Here is a 15,843-nt window from a genome sequence, read left to right on the forward strand (position 1 = left end):
CATCAAATAAGTTATGGAAGTTTTTCCATTTCTCCTTATGACTTGAATCCTCAAAATTCTCAGAAGCATTATGTGTAGGAACTTCTTGAGCCAAGTCTTCAATTGCTGGGATCATATCATCATTGTCATCATGGTCAATGTCATTATTATTATCGCCAATATCACTGAAATCTTCGACATCAGTAGCATCATCATTATCATGATCACTTTCTTCTAAAATATCTTCCCCGTGATGTACCCAGTTAACATATCGAGTATAAAACCCTTTTACGTAGATATGACGCTCAATTGTCTGTAAGTCATGAAAGTATAAATTCATACACATAACACATGGGCACCGAATCTTATTCTCCTCATTCAGATGACTACTTGATAATCTAATGAATTTTTGCAATCCCTTATTGTACTTGGCAGACAATCTATTGTTATTAGAAATCCAACTCTTATCCATAGCTTGTTTATTCCTTTTCAGAGGTGTGAGGATGATGTGTTACACTAGAAAAAAAAAATCCAAAGAAACAATATGACCAAATTTAAAAAAAAAACAATAAAAAAATAATATTACTGAATATTTTTTAAAAGTAATTATATTATAATTTTTTTATTCAAATATTAACTACTAACACTTTTTAATTTTTAATTAATAAAAAAAAAGAATTTTCACTAGAATTATTTTTCAAAAATATATAAATAAATATTTTAAAAATATAAATTGGAAAAAAAAAATTAAAAAAACTTAAGTCTTTTTAAAAATATAAATTGAGAAAAAAAATTAAAAAAATTTAATACAATTAAATAAATAAATTTTATATAAAATAAAATATTAATAAAATTTTATTATTAAACACTATTTATTTTTTTTTTAATTTTTTTTGAGTACCAATTGGCAAAAACAGTACATTAATTTGGGTAAAGAAACCCTAATTTCATCATTATCCCTCTTCCACCTCGATCCAGCTATCAGCTTCTTCAACCGCAGCTTACTTTGTGCGAATGGATCCGATCAATCGCTCTCTCTCTCTCGTTTCCTCTCCTTCTCGCACTCTCTCAGGGATCAGATCCAGTACTTACCTCTATCGTATCACTCTCCAGTTCTATCCGCTCATCTCTGACCAAGCCCAGAAGAGTCGACGACAACAGACGACTCGCAGAAGACGACTCCAACTCCCCCACTCGCAGACGATGATGGCGCAGCTTCTCCCCTACTCACAGTCGACGACGATAGCTCCTTCCTTACAAACGACAATGACGCTGCCTTCAAGTTCTATCCGCTCATCTATATATGGGTTTGATGTCTTTTGTTTTGTCTTTAAATAATTTATCTATTGCTTCAGCCTATCTATACATTGATTTGTTTGCTGTGTTGGCTTTTTGTTCGAGACACACATTAAAATACATGTAAATTCAGCCAAAAAAAAAGGTGTGCATAGTGAGAAGATAAGAAATTTCCTGCAAAGGTGTATTGTACTAGTTTGCACCTGCTGTTGCTGTTGCTGCTGACCACCACTGGCACAGGCAGGCACTCGTAGACAATGGCAAGACAAGTGAGCCTTGGATATGCATAAAATATAACCCAATTCAACTATTCCTCCATTCTCACCATATCATCATCCCAATAAAAAAGAATGCTAAGATTCCAATTCTAGGCTCATATTTTTTTTACATATCCCTAGACCTTTCATAGTATACTATCTCTCAATTATCGATGCTTGATAAACAACTTTCCCGGAAAAAAAGGGTAAAGCAAAAACACTTAATATGTTCTTCAAAAAGATGCTCTTTTTGTATACCCCAAAACAGTTTAATTCAAATTCAATTGAATCGAATTGAAGTTGATGAGATTAGAATGGAAAACTCACATGAATTCCTTCAAGTTCTATCCGTTATAGCTTTCTAACTGTTTTTTACTGTTTCGTTTGATCCTGAGTCTAGATTGTATAAATTTCCTTTTGAATTTGGATTTTGTATGAATTTGTCGTGCTATTCATTGATTACTTGTCTATTTATATAGACCAGGATTTCTTTTATACATGTAAAAAATGAGGTATTTTGCTTGTTATCATGATGTCTGGAAAATATCTTGGTGGCTATTTTAACACCAAGTTTGTGATATTGATTAACTGCTTCACTTTTTTTGTTGTTGTAAATTGGTTAGTTGTTTTTGCTCATTTTAATTGAATTTTTTCTTATTTTCAGTGATGAGAAAGGTCTATTCTATGCTTTAGATCTCGGTGGTACTAATTTCCGCGTGCTACGCGTACAGCTAGGTGGTAAAGATCACCATGTTGTTAGACAAGAATTTGATGAGGTTTCAATTCCACCTAATGTGATGACTGTATCTTTAGAGGTTAGTAATTTGATTCAGCAAATGTATTAAGGTCTAAGCTTGTTACATTGGCTTTAAACTAAGAAAAATGTTCAAATATTTCAGGGTTTACTTGACTTTATAGCCGCAGCACTTGCAAAGTTTGTTTCTGAAGAAGGTGAGGGTTTTCACCCTGCACCAGGTAGGCAAAGGGAGCTGGGCTTTACCTTTTCATTTCCTGTGAAGCAATTATCGATTTCTTCTGGGACCCTTATGGTGATATGCATTCTATTTGATTCTAACATGACTCGTTTTCTTTATTACTATTTTGCTTTCATGATAGTTTTCACACGTGTTGTCGCAAGGAAAGTGATTTGGAGAAGTGTGTTTGGAAGAGTGGAAATAGAAGGGTTTCAAGGTAACTGGTTCAGTGTTCAATGTTTCACAAAGAGATCACAGAGAAAAACTTATGAAAGCTGTTTCATTAATTTTCCAAGGAAAGGTCAACATTCTTGTAAGTTTAATGACTTAATTGATTCATAATAATATTTAGAAAGGAATATATTTCTGTTATATTGCAATATTAAAATTTCATATAAACATATATATATATATATAGTATGCCAATGTATGTTTTAGGTTTGGTGACTAGTTTTTTTTAGGGATACACCAATTTTACCAAGAGAGTCCTTTTTTTATTTCTAAGATTCTTGATAGTAATCACCAAAAGTAGGCTTTTCCCTAAACAAGGTGAGAATATGTTAAAATTTATAATATTATTTATAGACCATATCCCTCTCTTTTAGTTATTTTTGATATTACATATATATGACTGCATTAATGCAAATCTGTTTTTTATTACTGTGACAATGCCATAAAAAATGTTTATATGTGTTTGATTATAAATATATTTAATTATGTGTTTGTCCTGAAATTAAATTATAAGAAAAATGTTAGTCTAGTTTTTCTTGTGGTCTTATATTGGTTACATGCTGTTCTTACCAATTACTTCTTATTAAATCAGTTATTGAAATATTTCAAACCTAGCAAACCTTGGGTTCCAATGCCCTCGGCAAAGAAGGTTGTGAGTAAACCTATTCCATCTGTACCTGAAGAATTGGAAGATGAATCTATTAACCATTTCTTACAAGCTAGGTTTAAACCAAGGTATGCTGTTGATTAGGTGGTTACAATAATTATGGTGTGATATATGATTCAAGTATTTTATGTTTAATCTTTGCTTAACAATGGACATGGATGGATTCAGTTTAAAATAAAATGAATATGATGAGAGAGAGAAAGAGAGATGGGTTGGGGAGTGAGAGTCTGCATAAGTTGAATATAATGTTTTCTCATTATTCTAGAAGAGTTCAGATGTTTATTTATATTGTTTTTCGCTATCTGAGCAAAACAATATTTTTCTTTTCAGTAAAGCCATGAGTGAGGCAGCCGATAGCTGGTCGGCCTTAATGGATAGTTATTCAATCTTTCACTTGAGAAAAATTAGGTCATTTTTATTGGAATAATGTGTGTTAACTAATTATAAGATTGCAAATTTTTTTTCAAAAAAAAAAAATAAAAATTATCTGTATATAGTCTACACAGTATCAAAAAAAAAACAGTATCCATTTATCAAAACATTTAAATAAACAAACAATATACCTTATTGTGATCAAGTCCTCCAATTGCCTCGATTTGGAATTTTTCCTTCAAAAATGGCCTCACACACCTATTATAAAGAAATTTATGTTATTCATCATAAATTTCAATCAGTATCCACACATATCATACATACATTACTATATCTAATCTAAACATATAAATATACATTATACCTTTTTGTCTTTCAGTCCTTGTTTTTCAAAGCTCTTCAATCCCAAAATCTTTACTTTTCATAATAATATATAGATATAGATATTGAGGTTTCGGATGAGTTCTATTTTTTTTGGCAGAAATATAATTTATTTAGGGTTTTATTATTTTTAAATATAAATATCTTAAATATTTTAATGATATATAATCTCTTTTTTATTCTTATTTTTTTTTTTCATCTGGCAATTTTATTGTTATTCAAATTCAAATTCATCCATATATCTAGCTTTAAAATAGGTTAGTTAGTTAGAAAATAACGTATCAGTTTGTTTAAGTATAATAATTTATTGTCAATAAAAATTAGTAAATAAAACAATTAAAATAATTTCTAAAACCTTCCCATATTAAAATCAGTAAATCTTTCAATCACTAAAAAAATATCATGTACTTACTCATGACTGTGTCTATATATATATATTTATATTTAGTTCTGTTCTATACCTACCTAATATATACGTACATCTCTCACAACAAAACATCCTCACAACTACAAATGCTACTACTCTTTCTCTCTTCTATTCTTCTACATTTCTCTCACATTTATTTATATATTATAAATTTATATACATCAATCGATCTCTTTGAAGAGAAAAAAAATGAGTAGGTTACAACTATTATGCTGCTGAGTTACCATCGCTGTCAATGAGTCTAAAAAAATATTGGTAGAAGTTTCTTTCTCTGCCATACATATATATATAAATCTCTCTCTCACTTAAAAGTTTCTATTTTTTTATTTTATTTTTTTTCCATGGCCAATGGTCTCTCTGTTATGTATTTTTCTTGTACTATTGGTCTTGGTTAGAAATGAAAAAGCAGCTGGTCGTTTTGACCCTTGGGAGTCAAATAATAGTTTATCAAAGTGGTGAAGGTATATTCCTTACTGTTTAATACATAAAGTATGTATAATCATTCATATTAATGTGGCAATGAGAGTCATCAGGACTATTATGATAATGGCTGTCAGGTTGTGAGAATGTTTGGCTGATATTATTAATATAATAAACAAATATTTGCACAGGAAGGACAAGTGGGATGTTAGGGGTCCTACACACTATTTATTTTATTTTAACTAAGAGATAACTATGTGTCAATCGCAATGCTCCTTAATTAATAAATGGTTCATGAAAATCATCCATAGGGAATCGGTTTGTGCAAGTTCTTAATATATATGTTATGATTTAATTAATTTTAGTCAGCACGACTAGACTGAGTTTAATAATATTGATAATGTGATTGTGGCAGGATTATACTGGTCACCAAGTGACCACAGAGAATCTGTATGCAGTACTTCTTAGGGATAAGAAAGCAGTGAAAGGTGGAAGTGGCAAGGTTATAGACAGCAAACCCAATGATATAGGATCTTCATATACTACTCAGATCATGGAGGCCCTGGAGTTCTTGGTTACATTGGCTTAGTAACTAAATACAAACTTATAATCACTTAAGAGTTCCTTTTATGTTATTTTGTGTCGAAATTTTTGATGTCAAAACTGTTGTTATAAACCAAAGAGGCTTTAGTATAGACATAAGCCCATTTGGAAGAAATTCCAAGTGAGTTTAACCATTTATCATCATAACCAATAGGCTCATTAGGCTTTTGGGTTAGTCAAGAGCAAGCTTGACCATTGTTATCAACTTCATGCTGCGTTTGTAGGGATGCCAAACATGCGTTTCCTTTATGGCATGGATTTCATAGAAGTTTTGAAGAAGAAACATGCAGCAGGGACTTATAGAAAGATGGTAATATTATAAAATTCTCACTCCAGAAATTACTTGAAATTTTAACTGAAATAATCAACTTGTGTTCTGTAATTAAATATTGCAGGTCATATATGTGGAAGCATGTGAGAGTGGGAGCATTTTTGAAGGTATAATGCCTAAAGATATGAACATTTATGTAACTACAGCTTCAAATGCACAAGAAAACAGTTGGGGAACCTATTGTCCTGAGATGGAGCCTCCTCCACCCCCAGAGTACATCACTTGCTTGGGTGATTTATACAGTGTTGCTTGGATGGAGGATAGGTATGCAAACCAATACAAACGAACACCTTGATTTATAGTCTTCTTCAAAAGATTACTCGATCTTTGCTTATTCTTGCTTAACTTTCTATTTCAGCCAGGGCCACAATTTGAAGAGAGAAACTATTAAACAACAATATGAAATGGTATGTGAGAACAACTAAGCCATTCAAAACAGCTAATTTTTGCTTCCATTGTATGCTGAGTTTGATGAACAAATATGTTTTGCTCTGTAGGTGAAGGAACGGACTGCGAATGCCAACGATTTCGTCAACGGTGGATCTCATGTGATGGAATATGGGAGTAGCAGTATAAGAGCAGAGAAGCTCTATCTCTACCAAAAGGTTTTGATCCTGCCACTGTTAACTTCCCACCCAACAATAACAAACTACACATGGCTATGGAAGTTGTGAACCAAAGAGATGCAACTATACTTCTAGATTTGCTCATGTGTGCACTTAAAAATGTGACTCAATATTTATGAATTGATGCATGTACAAATTTAATAACTTTAACCATTTGTTGTTTTTTTTTAAAAAAAGTTTGTTGTAATTAAAGATTGTACTATAATATATATTTCATTATATAAAGAAAAAAGAAATTATTACCATTATTAATTATATCATTATTAATTATATAATTATTTTATATAATTTACTACCAAAAACTGGTAATAAATAGTTGGACATTATAATTTATTAGTTTTGCTACTAATTTTTGGTAGCAAAATAATTATATTGAATATTAAAAGCTAATAATTTTGCTAATAGAATAAATATTATTTGCTACCAAAAAATTAGAAGCTAAAAAAATAGTATCAACTACCAAACATTTGGTAGCAAAAAACTTTCAGCGACCGAGATACAACTACCAATTTGCTACCAAAAAATTTGGTAGCAAAAAAAGTATTAGCTACCAAATATAGATTATTTGCTACCAACTTTGTAGGAGGACGACTTACGATCCAGCCACGAATCAAGCTTTGCTTCAAGAGGCTTTGGATCAGGTCGAAGAACTCCGGGATGAGTCTCAAATATGGATGGCAGCTTATCAAAAGAAGGTGACCAAGTATTTTAACTCTAAGGTTAAAAACATAAAATTTGCTATTGGGGATATGGTCCTAAGAAGAGTCTTCCCAGCCACCCAGGAACCCGGAGTGGGGGTACTTGGGCCAAATTGGGAAGGGCCATATGAAATCGAGGACGAAATCGGCTCTGGCACTTACAAGCTAAAAAGAATGCATGGAACCATTGTGCCAAGGGCCTGGAATGCCGATCACCTCAGAAAATATTACCAATAGCCAAAAATGTAACTTAGACTTTGTTTAAAGAGTTTGTACCGTCCAAATGTATGCCTCCTCCACATGTTGAATAAAACTGAGTGCCTTAAAAACAAAGTTTCTATGCCACTCAGGGGAGTACTAGGGTATACCGCACGGATAGACAGAAAACAAACTAAGTAAAATATCCTGACCCAAAGGGCAGGTAAAAAAAAGTATGCACAAAAATAAAAAAGCATAAGTATAAAAATCTTGATCCAAAGGACAGGTCAAAAAAGAGAAATATGTGCGTCAAAAGAGATCACATATAAACATCCTAGCCCAAAGGGCAGGTCAAAATATATACAAATGGCCCGGGGACAGGCCTTAAAAAATTGTCTCCCCTTTAAATAAAAAACAGCTTCATAAATGTATTGTCTAAAAGTAGCTGTATGTAAATAAATATATATAAAAAGAAAAAAAAAATATATAAAAGAAGTGGGTGGAATCCTGGTTGTACTGGGTTAATCTCGAGCGGCTCAGTCAATGCGCGGAGGAAGGTGAGGTCCGATGCGCGCCTCTACCATGGCATCAAGCTTCTTCTTCTTCTCCCGGAATTTGGTGATCATCTCCTCAGGTTTGGGGTAGAAAGTAAGCTTGATATTTTGGTCGTTGGTAGACCAAGCCATGAAGACTCCATCATCGAAGCGCTTAGGGCACCGGCCGCAGGAAACGGGAGAAAGAAGCTCGGCTCTTTTTGCCTTCTTGGAGGCTTGTTCCTTGAAGTCCCTAAGCTCCTTCAGCTCCGCGGCTAGAGCAACCCTGGACTCTAAGTTTGCTTGGTGAGTTTCCTCCAAGGATTCCACCTTGGCAACCATCTCGTCCAAGGCTTCCCTGGCCTCCCGGAGCTCCCGCTTGGCCTTTGCAGCGGCCTCACCTTACGCCTTCAGCTCCTCTTGATGCTTGGCCTCTAGCCTGTCTCTCCGCAGGGCCTCATCCCGGATCATGGCCTCCGCCTGGGCTTCCCTCCGCTTGGCCTCCTCCTCATTGGCCTTGGCAGCAGCCTCCCGGCGCTCAGCAGCCTCCTGGTAAAGCTGCCTCTCCGCAGTAAGATCCTGAAGGACCTTCCTGACTTCGTTCATGTCCCCAAAGTCAGACAGAACGAAGCCATGGTTGATTATGTTCTTGGAGAGGCAGCCAGCTTCAGCAGCAAGCTAAAAAACAACGCAAGTGTAAGAAAGAATCTCCAAAAAGAATAAGGGGAAAAGAAAAATCACGAAACACTTACCACAGTGAGGGAGTGGCTGAGATCCTTGACCTGGAAGATGGAGTTCAGGGAGGCACAAGTAGCGAACCGCTTAGGCGCGCACCGGGTAAGCTGAGAAGAAAACTCGCCAGTCATCTCCGCAGCGAAGGGAGCCAAGGTGGGCCCAAGGAAGCGACGGAACCAGTCTGATAGGGGGTCCAAATTTAGGTCCCACGGATCATGGTACTCCGTGTTGTTGATGGTGTCTTGCACCTCAACCCGAAGAACCCTCCTAAGGGCTTCCACCTCAGCAAACCCCCGGGAGTATTCATCCATGGCATAGTTATGCTTGGCTATCCGGAGCTCCTGCCTCGCCTCGTCTCCAGGAACCGGAGTCAGCACAATGTTGGGAGGGGCAGTATGCTCTTCCATGGGAGAGACCCCACCATCAAGACCGTGGGTTGGAGTATCAGCTCTCCGAGGCCGCTTGGGCTCCTCCTGGGCAATCATTTTGCCCTTACGCTTGCGAATCAGAGCAACCTCTTGCTCTTCTTCACCTTCTTTAACTTCCTCAGAAAAGCCCCATTGCTTTTCTTGACTTTGTCCCAGCAGCACCTCCTCGTCATCCACTAAATCAATAGTGTCGGGGGGAGCGCTGGAAGAAATCTTTAGAGCAGGGGCCATCGGGGAAGAAGTAAAGGCAGGAGGAGCCTCAGGAGTGTGAACCCCAGCAAGCTGATCCAAGATGGCGTCCATGGAGATACCTGCTACAATAAAAGAAAGCAAGTGTTAGAACATCCGTGGGAAACCACCAACACAAGATATGGAAAATAAGCTAGTCCTACCCTGACTCTCTAATTTGGCCCTAGCAAAGTTCCGAATTTTTATGCTGGCAGCATCATCTCCGAGATAGCTGTCCGAAGGCCGGAACCAGCTGGATGTAATGTAAGCCGAGGGACCTAAGGGAACGGGCTCCGGAGGACCAGAACCCATCCGAGATCGACCTAGGAAATCTCCTAAGTTTGAAAAATAAAATTCCTTCAAGTGATCCCCCCATCGGGTCGAGGGCATCCTAAACCTATACAGACGCTCGTCAAACCCTACGGGCCTAAGACTGGCATACTCGCCAACGGAAGGAACATAATGAACTACCAAAGGAGACTTACCGCCGGTGCCGGAAGTGCTAGCACCAGGAGCCCCAGTGTTCGGCTCTGGAACCAAAGGCTGTGGCCTGGGAGCCCTTCTCTCCATTGAATCCCCAATATGAAGGGGCTTCCCGGCAATCGCCTGACTCCTTCTCTCCACCGGGCTCCCCACGCGGAGCGTCCTCCCGGAAGCTGCCTGGGCCTTAGAGTACGCCTTCTCCTGGGCCTTCCGGTAGAGATACTCCTGGTATTTCCTCTCTGCTGTGGTGATGATCTCGTCCCGGAAGGTCTTCTCCGCGACTGACGTCCTCACATTGGGACAAATGACCCGGGAAAGGTTAGAGTCCTCCACGGATTGATGCGGAAGGATGAGTTTTGCCTTCCTGCAGTTCTCCGTAGTGACCAGACCCCCGACGTCAAGATCGGCCCGGTCGTAAGAGGCAAAGGCCTGGGCTCTCCGAAGAAAAGCCTGAGTAGGTGCAGTCCGTTCATATTGAGGAATCCTCAGCCACTCAGTAAGAAGCTCCGGATGGTCCACTGCCCTGAATCCGGAGGAGAAGAAAAAGCGATGGCGATACTCCTTAACGTGAGTCTGCCTGTTATACGGGACCACCCCTTCGTTAGCAGGGTGGGCCCGGAACCCATAAAAACCGTCCTTAAGTTTGTCCCCCTTCTTGGGGACAGAAACAAGTTCATAAAAATACAAAATTTCCGCCGGGCGAGGAGATCCCCATCCCCGAGCGGCATAAAAAATAAATAAGCCTGAAAGCAGGCGGTAAGCTTGGGGAATAAGTTGGTATGGCGCAAGGCCGACAATAACTAGAAAATTAACAAAGTAATCCTGAAGAGGAAGCATGGCCCCAGCCATCAGGTGCGTTTGGCTCCAGGCCCTGAAGCCGCCATAGTTGTGGTTGGGCGTCTCCGCGTCGCGAGGTGGCCGATGGTAGGTTCCTGAGGTGGAAGGCTTGATTCCAGCAACCTCCACAATGTTCTCCAATTGGTGGGGACAGGTCAAGGTGGAATAAAGCTCAGCCGCTTCCCATCCGGTCGCCCGGGACTTATACCCCTCCTGGGCAACGGGTCCCAGGGAGACCTCTTCAAGGGTAGCCATGCGCTTACCACTTTTCTTTGAGGACTTTGAGCTAGAAGCAGACATTTTTCTATTCTGTAAAAAGAGTAAAATTCCAGCAGTTAGGCCCCATACCAAACCCTAAAATAAGAAAAAGGGAATGGGGGTCCCCTAACCGCTGGAAAGAGGCCCCCTCCGGACACGTGTCACACAGGAAACCCTGGAGGGATTCCCTGGACCAGTGTCGGGTGCAGTAAATTCACAGAAGACGACTTTACGCGATAAAGAAAACAGAAAGAAAAGAGTCTGTCCTATACCCTAAGCAACCATCATACGAAGAATGTATGGCCTTCTACAAAGAAAATACACAGTAACAACAGAGGCGTGACAATAGCAATCCTATCACTAGAGCAGTAAATTCAAAACAGACTATATGAAGGATTTAAACACTTGCATGCCCAGAAATTTCGAATGCAAACCCAGAAAAGAACAAACAGATAAGTAATAGCATGCCATTCAATAATAAAGCAAAGGATGCAAAAAACTTACGATGAAGTGTTGAACTGGGGGTCCTGTTACGAGTCGAGTAAAGACAAGAAGGACTGGTAGCAACGAGCGAAGAAGAACTGGGAAAATCGCTAAGTGTTTAAAGGCCTTGTTCTAGGTCTGAGAATTTTCTCTCTAGGAAATTTGAGCAAAGTTGGCAAGAAATGGGAAGTAACCGAAAGGAAGAAAAGGTGGTGGCTTTTATAGGCAAAAATGCATGAAGAACAGGCGTCATCACCTACCAATCGAACGGTAAGGGAAGCGCACGATTTAAATGCTCAAAGATCAACGGACCAGATTGATTTGCAATAAAGGCGGTGGAAACGCTTGAGTATCCGTCTGACACCATTAATGCGCCGTATCAATCAATGGGCATGAAACGAATCAACCTCTGCAAAAAGTGAATCGCTGCATTAAAGGCCATCATTAAATACACCCTCACGTGCTCAAAGCTCGTGCCAAGAAACCGAGGAGTCAACCGGAGGCACTTGAACAAGCCTTGTTTCATTTTTCAAATAAACAAGGCTTGGGGGGTAAATGTTGCCCCTAGTTTTGCCCAATATATGTGGACAAGTCAGACAGGGACACGTGGATCAAGCAATTCGCAATATTTGCTAAGTCTTTATGCCATAAGGTAACGTCTCGGACGTAGGTCCCGGAGAAGGCACATAGAACTCGATATGCTCCCGGAAGCTCATATAACGCTAAGGCATCTCCGCGAGGTGTCAGGTTTCTCCTGAGCAATCAAGTCGCATTAAATACCGCATGGGAGGAAGCGTGTTGGGACTGTTACACGCAATAAAGTCTAACGGCACAACCTCTAACCAGCAGCGCCACAGTAATGATCATTTAAGTCTAGCGACGGCTACACTGTGAAGAGTCACGTCAATCAAAAGGCAATAAGGACATTCTACATAAAAACTGATGAAGATGCTCAAGACCCGAATGAGGAAGATGTAGCCTCAAGGGCAGCAGAGGAGTCCAAGGACGAGGAAATAATCCCCAATGATGACTACGAGGGAAACCTCGACGAGTATGCCTATGACGAAGGTAGTTACTCAGAACTGGTGCTTCTCAGACAAAAAGCTATCGATCACAAAGCCGAGATCGAAGCTCAGAAAGCGCAAAACCAGAAAATGCAAGAAGTGATGTTGGCCATGCAAAAAGACATGGAGGCAGCTGGCATTCACGTGCACCCCAAGGCAATGACCGTTGGACTTGACAAGGAGCCAGCGACGTCTTCGCCTAGTTCCCAACAGCAGAAATCTAGGGAGCCTAGCCCTATAAGATACCCTGCTGAAGGGAACCAAATAAAAAACCCTACTTCTACCCCAGGGCAAAAGAAAAAGGCGCAGGATCCGCGAAAGGTCCACTCAGATTTCCCTAAAGGGAAAGGTCCGCAGAGGGGCAAGCCCCAAAAAGGGAGCTTTGGCCCTCAGGATCGAGGGGACCGAAAAAGCGTTTCCGTGCACCAGGAACCCGGGGGTAGAGGAAGAAGAGGACAGAGGTGTCCTCCCGTTGATCTGAGAAATCAAATCAACGGGAACCAAGGTGATCTCCGAGATCACCTTGACCAAAAAAGATACGGACCCGCGGTCTCCACGGGTACGTTAAATGAAGGAATTATGGCAGAACTCGCCATACTTCGAAAAGACATCGCCCGAGTCTCCCGGAGACAGAAAGGAGATGACTCCGACTCCGACTTAGAAAAATATTATACATTGTGAAATTAATTATTTAAATAATTAATTTTGGTACAATTTATTTTAACTATATTTTTCCTAGTATTAAACTAGAGATTAATAATTAAGCCTTCTCTACACTTAATTATTTGTTTCTTGAATTTAATACATTTAATTAATTTGAAAATTAAATAGCTAAGTTGATTTTCATCATGATACTTAAATATTTCTTTTTCATGACACTTAATTAAATAGAAAATTATTTTTAGTTGAAATTTATTTTTTCAACTAAATATAAATAATTTTCAAAATATATTTTTTATTTATTTTATTAATCAAATTTCGAAATTACATTTCTTAAATGCTGGAATTTTGAATTTTATTTGAAAAATAGATTAAAGTTGTAAATTATTTATTTTAATTTTAGGCCAACTTAAATCAACGATTTTTTTCATTAATTGATTAATTTAAAATAAATGAATTAAAATATATTATTAGAAATCGAATTAATTAGTCAAAGAAAAATCTAGATAGGTGATATTTTTGCTTGAAGTATTTTTCTCGTGTATTTAATTAAATAAAAAATTAGTATTTAAGTTGATTTTCATCATCATACTTAAATATTTGAAATTTTTCTTATATATTTAATTAAATAGGAAAATTATATTTTTTGTTGTAAATTAATTTTATTAATTAATTTTAGGCCAACATTAAATTAGAATAATTTTTCTAGGATTTTTTTTTATTTTAACATGCATTTTTCGAAAATTGTATTCTTATTTAATTTTTCGAAATGCAATATATATTTATAGAAAATAAAATTTGAGTTGAAAATTAATTTAAATTAATTTTGTAACAACTTAAATTGAATATTTTTCTAAATATTTATTGGAAATTATTACTAAGATGGAAATAATTCATGTTATTTTCATATCCATCTAAGTAAAATTTATAAATATTAAATTAAAATTTATATTTAGAATTTTTCATTCTAAATTGGAAATTTTAATTAAATAAATATATATTTAAAATAAATAGAATATATAAAGAGAATCAATGAAAATACAACTCTTTTAAATAATGAGCTTTTAATCAAAAGACATTCGATCTCCATTGTGGGTTTTACCACGCGTTTGTTTTAGTGAGTAATCCTCCCTAATGGAGGAACGTTCATTAGCAATTTCGCACAGTTTAATCTCGAATGATAAGTAGTTTGTAAGTGTTTTGTATGGTATAGATCACCCTAATGCTGGCGACCATACTTGACTTGCAAATTATGAAACAATGGTGGAAGCTCATAAGATAGATTTGCCTTGACTCTCGCCTAAACGGGACAACGCTGAATTCCAATCTTGATCGAATAAAAGGTTGCTAGAATGGTTATCATTTTAGATGAGCTGACAACTCTATTCAATGGATGATGCTTTGACTCTCGCCTAAACGGGACACTATATCAGTTTGTTGAAAAACCTTGGAAATTATTTAGGATTGTATGTTTTAGTATTTTCACTTATCATTCCTACTTGCTATATGTTTAATAATTTCTGAATTGTGTATGAATTTATTTTGAACCATGTTATTTTCTGTTATTAAGTTGTAGTTTAATTTCGAATCTTCATTGTTGGTCTAACTTGGCTTGTTTATCTAATGAGATAAATCCCTAGTGGATTTTCACCATTAGAAATACATAATAGTGTTAGATCTCGAAAGATAAATATTGTATATGCGACATCTAGCTATTCATCAATTGATGACACCTTAGACTAGTATTTTTACGATATGAAAAAAGAAGATTGTACAAATAAGATTACTTTGACATTCGCTAATCGAAGCATCGTTGGATTCTTATTTTAAACGAAATTATCCTAATTCCTCTTAGCTTATTCATTTCAAATTAGCTCAATAACATATCATTGGATGAATGGTCTATAAATTATTTCATGTCATTCTATAGAAATTAAATGACGCATATGATTATAATCCCGAAATTCTATTCCCAATTGATATAAATCCTCAATCTTAGAAATCTCCTACTTGTATGGGCAAATCTGAATTAGAGTTTGTATTAGTAGTGATGTAAGGATTGTTTACTACTACTACACTTGATTTGTATATCAAGGTGTTGAGATTATTTGAAACACACTTTTTGTTTTATATTAGTGCAAGTGGGAGTTTGTTGGGTTTTATGCCCTAAATAAAACTCATTTCAATATAATCAGATTTACTTATTAATATAGATCAGAAATAACATTTAATGTTCCACGGTTCACATGATTTATTTCATGATTATATGTACATAATGTATGAATTCATCTGAAACCCTTTTCACATACTTGATCCTGTTTATTGTGCCGTCAACACATTGAAAAGTAAACATGACTATGTGAATAAAGTTTCCTAGATTTATCAGACATAGGGTTTTACTGATATGATAATCTACAATAGAGTTTACTTCCATTTGGAGAAGTGCTATGTTCTTTCCAGAGCATTGGTTAAAGTAAGCTCAGGTTGGATGCATGGAGTATGCATTGGAAGGGACCGATATTGAACTTTGACTTAGATTTATTAAACTTACCGTAATATCTATTCAAGTCAATATCGCCTAGTTGATCCTAGATAAAATGTTCTTAATCCTGTTATGATTAGGCTCAATCTTGAAAGGCTATTCGTGTTCTTTGATTTGTTAGTTAAGCCTACT

General features: G+C 36.9%; 1 protein-coding gene and 1 pseudogene across 1 annotated transcript; both read left to right on the forward strand.

Moving 5' to 3' along the window:
- Positions 1 to 2,039: 2,039 nt before the first annotated feature.
- On the forward strand, positions 2,040 to 2,727 carry LOC133031302 (hexokinase-2-like). Its single transcript, XM_061104782.1, has 4 exons — positions 2,040 to 2,044; positions 2,197 to 2,347; positions 2,432 to 2,581; positions 2,671 to 2,727. Exons 1-4 carry the CDS (start codon positions 2,040 to 2,042, stop codon positions 2,725 to 2,727), a joined length of 363 nt encoding a protein of 120 aa, XP_060960765.1.
- Positions 2,728 to 4,981: 2,254 nt separating this feature from the next.
- On the forward strand, positions 4,982 to 6,809 carry LOC115721048 (vacuolar-processing enzyme-like; annotated as a pseudogene).
- The last annotated feature ends 9,034 nt before the right edge of the window (positions 6,810 to 15,843 follow it).

Source organism: Cannabis sativa, chromosome 9 (genome assembly GCF_029168945.1).
Source record: "Cannabis sativa cultivar Pink pepper isolate KNU-18-1 chromosome 9, ASM2916894v1, whole genome shotgun sequence".
NCBI lineage: Eukaryota > Viridiplantae > Streptophyta > Magnoliopsida > Rosales > Cannabaceae > Cannabis > Cannabis sativa.